The sequence below is a fragment of the Antrostomus carolinensis genome, unplaced genomic scaffold (genome assembly GCF_000700745.2).
Source record: "Antrostomus carolinensis isolate BGI_N321 unplaced genomic scaffold, ASM70074v2 scaffold33275, whole genome shotgun sequence".
Classification (NCBI taxonomy): domain Eukaryota; kingdom Metazoa; phylum Chordata; class Aves; order Caprimulgiformes; family Caprimulgidae; genus Antrostomus; species Antrostomus carolinensis.
Genome location: NW_010317600.1, coordinates 24 through 3189, shown reverse-complemented (window position 1 = coordinate 3189; position 3166 = coordinate 24). Strand labels below are relative to the sequence as shown.

The 3166-nt window shown below is 44.8% G+C and overlaps 1 protein-coding gene across 1 annotated transcript; it reads right to left on the bottom strand.

Annotated features, from left to right (window-relative positions):
• Nucleotides 1-314: 314 nt before the first annotated feature.
• Nucleotides 315-1995, bottom strand: VAMP3 (vesicle associated membrane protein 3; the record flags this gene model as incomplete). Its single annotated transcript, XM_010168638.1, has 3 exons — nucleotides 315-366; nucleotides 1058-1216; nucleotides 1914-1995. Coding segments are annotated over 3 exons (293 nt in total), but the record flags the coding sequence as incomplete, so codon positions are not given.
• Between the last annotated feature and the right edge of the window lie 1171 nt (nucleotides 1996-3166).

The window sequence follows — 3166 nt, the reverse complement described above, 5'->3', positions numbered from 1 at the left end:
GCAAGAGAACATGGTATTTCTCCTTACAGTTCTGCAACATGCAGCTGCAGAAACCAGGAACAACCTTGGATTTTTAAGTCCTTGCTATTTTCACTTTCACCTGTCTCACTCTGCGCTGGTGTCTGAGATTCAGCTACTGGGGCTCCCACAACGGTCACTGCAGGCAACAGTTGTTAAAGCAGTCACTGCTATTTCAAATTAATGTTATATATACTTTCCCTTGAGCTTCCTGGCTTTATTTAAACTGTACCAGTCAGTGAATTAACACCATCTATTCAAACTCTACGAGAAATCCCCATTTTGGTGAAACTTACCAATAATGATGATGATGATAAAGACAACAACAGCTATCAATATTGCCCACATCTGTGAAAAAAGCCATACAACACTTACTACAAACCATGCAGCAGCATTAACTGGCCTTTAGGGTATAAGAAAGCAGAACCCACAAGGTACTTTTGCACTGCGTGCTAGATCTAAGACAGCACATAAACCTTCTTCAGAAGCAAGCTTGAGTCACCGTGAGCACTCGGAGATGGCAGGCTGTGCACGCAGGCAAAGCGGAGCAACAGATTCCTTTCTATTGTGCCTCCCTGCAAAGCCTGTCTCAGGTGACTACAGAAGCACCAGTAAAGAACTATTAAACATCACTTCTACCCTCTACCATGTCTTTCACTTTGCTGCTTACCAAACAAGATTGCAACCTTTGCCAACAGAGTACGGCAGTCTGAACGAGCTCCTTCTGCTTTCTGACACTTCCTACACATGAACTCAACCTATGCATTTTTGGCCTTTTTCTTCCTGATCCCCAAAGCCTCAGATTCCTGAGGTGCTTCCCTCTGGCCATTACCATCTTAGACACAGTTCTGCATCAAGCAGCACAGCTGGTAATCCAGCTTCTGGTTACTTCATCTAACTGCTATGCTATGTTTCAAAAACAGATGCTATAACTTAAATAACATTGTCTGAAGCCACTTTTACTTCTGCCTGTTGAGATGCCAATTGTAACAGTGTTAATCACAATACTAGACAGCGTAAGCACACAAGCCATAGTTACCTTACAGTTCTTCCACCAATACTTTCTTTTCAGCTTGGCCGCACTGGTCTCAAACTGAGAAGCTCCTGCTTGCAGTGCATCAGCACGGTCATCCAACTCTGACAGCTTCTGATCTCGCTCCAATACCTTGTCCACATTCACTCTCATGATGTCAACAACCTACATCAGTTCAATGCTTACAGTAAGTTATCAGTTTTAAAACCCACCGTGGAACTTAACTGTAGGCAACAGATAGCAACACATGGTATTCGATGGGATTTTCTCAGAAGTAGGAGCTATTGGCTTTTAGTAAATCCAGTCATGAGCTTAAGCAAAATAATTAAATTCACCTGTGGCTGCAAGCCCCTAATACCTGCTTTAAAATGTCAGCAATGCCAGTTGTACTGGTATTCCCTTCAACCTGGGAAATAATTCCTGACTCGATTCAGGACGAATTGAGGCAAATAAACATGATACTGAACTATGTGTCAAAAAAATAGTGCTGGTAGCCAGCCGGGCTTTTGGACTCCCCACGTCATATTCACGAGTCAGTGTTCATTGCTACTGATGAGAGAAAAGCTTGTTCTCTGTGAGAACAAAGGATTTTTATCTTCACTTATGCCAAATCCTCAAGCAGTCTGCAGCTAGTGTTTGGACACTGGTAACTTCTCTCTTCCCCTCCACTCCCTCTGAATGGATTTATTTTTTTTTTAACCTTTGCAAAAGTTAAGATGACACAAGTAACAAAGCAAGATGAATGATACGAGGCTCCCCTTTCACATAATGAACAGGCAATTGCTCTGGCCAAAATATCCCTTCTAGTTGTATAGGTTTCCTGAAGGAAAATTATTACACTGCTATCAGACTAGACTTTTACCTCATCTACTTGGTGTTGAGTCTGCTGAAGACGACGATTACTGCCAGCAGCTGCATTTGAGCTTCCAGGGACACTGGCTGACCTGCAGTAAAGAAAGTCATCATTACTCTTCATTACTCTCTTTAGCTTTTAATAGGTTGTGTTTCTGGTTTTAAGTGCCTACACTTAGAGCACACAAGTTATCCAACATTCCTGAAAACAGGGAGCTTCTATCCTTGGAATAAATATGGGGCAGTTTCCTACTGGAGAGTGGTAAAAGACAGCACTGGCTTGCTAATGCTGTAGTTTACAATGAGGCATACGGCAACTCCCACAATGGTTCTTAGGGCTCCAACATTCAGGAGTTCAGGCTCAGGGTGTTCTCGTTTTCCAGTGGTGTTCTGGTTTTTGTTAGGACGGGATTAATGCAAACACTAAGCTTTGAGCTACAGCACTTTACAAAAAAATAAATACAGAAACTGGATGGCTAATCTAACTACGTGCTCTTCCAGTGGCTGCCTCTGCTTCTACTCTTTTGAAACAGCTGGCACGGAACAAGAGAAAGCATAAGAAGGGAAGAGCACTGAGCACATGCAACAACTGACCTCTGCTCAGCTTTGAGTTCACAAACTCAGGCAGTCGAGTTCTTTTTACCAGCTGCAATACTCGGCATCTTTGTAACGGACACAAGAGCCTCTGTACATACTTCTCACACCCTTTCCACTGCTTTACCAAGTTTTTATTACATATTTCTAGAACTATCTATACTCAATTTGCTTTTCCATGTTTTCCTTTCTTCTGCATCAGAAGCAGGTATTGTTTATTGTATCTTGAAACTTCTTTAAAGGGGTGAATCTGAATATTTACACATTTACACATTGACTTCTCATTTACATTTAGCAAGAAGGAAGCGCATACGCACACAACAGCAAGCCATGAAGCCTGCGATAAGGCTCAAGAGCAGCCCACGTACACGGCAGCTCCTCTGCTCTGGTACTCAGGTCACCCCTTCAGCCTGTTTCACAGCTGATCCCAGACCGAAGAGTCTCGGAAATTAAACCTCTTCCTGAGATCGGAGGCTCCAAACACAACAGCGAGCAGCCAGGGACCAGACCGCGCTCTCCCCATGCTCTGGCTGCCCTTCCAGAGACGCGCGGGGCTGGCGGCCTCCGCCTCGGTCCCCAGGGAGCCGCCAGGACGGGACAGCCCGCTCGAGCGGAAGCCAAACGCCCCGGTACCCGGCCCGGCCCGCGGCTCCGGGCAGCGACCCAGCT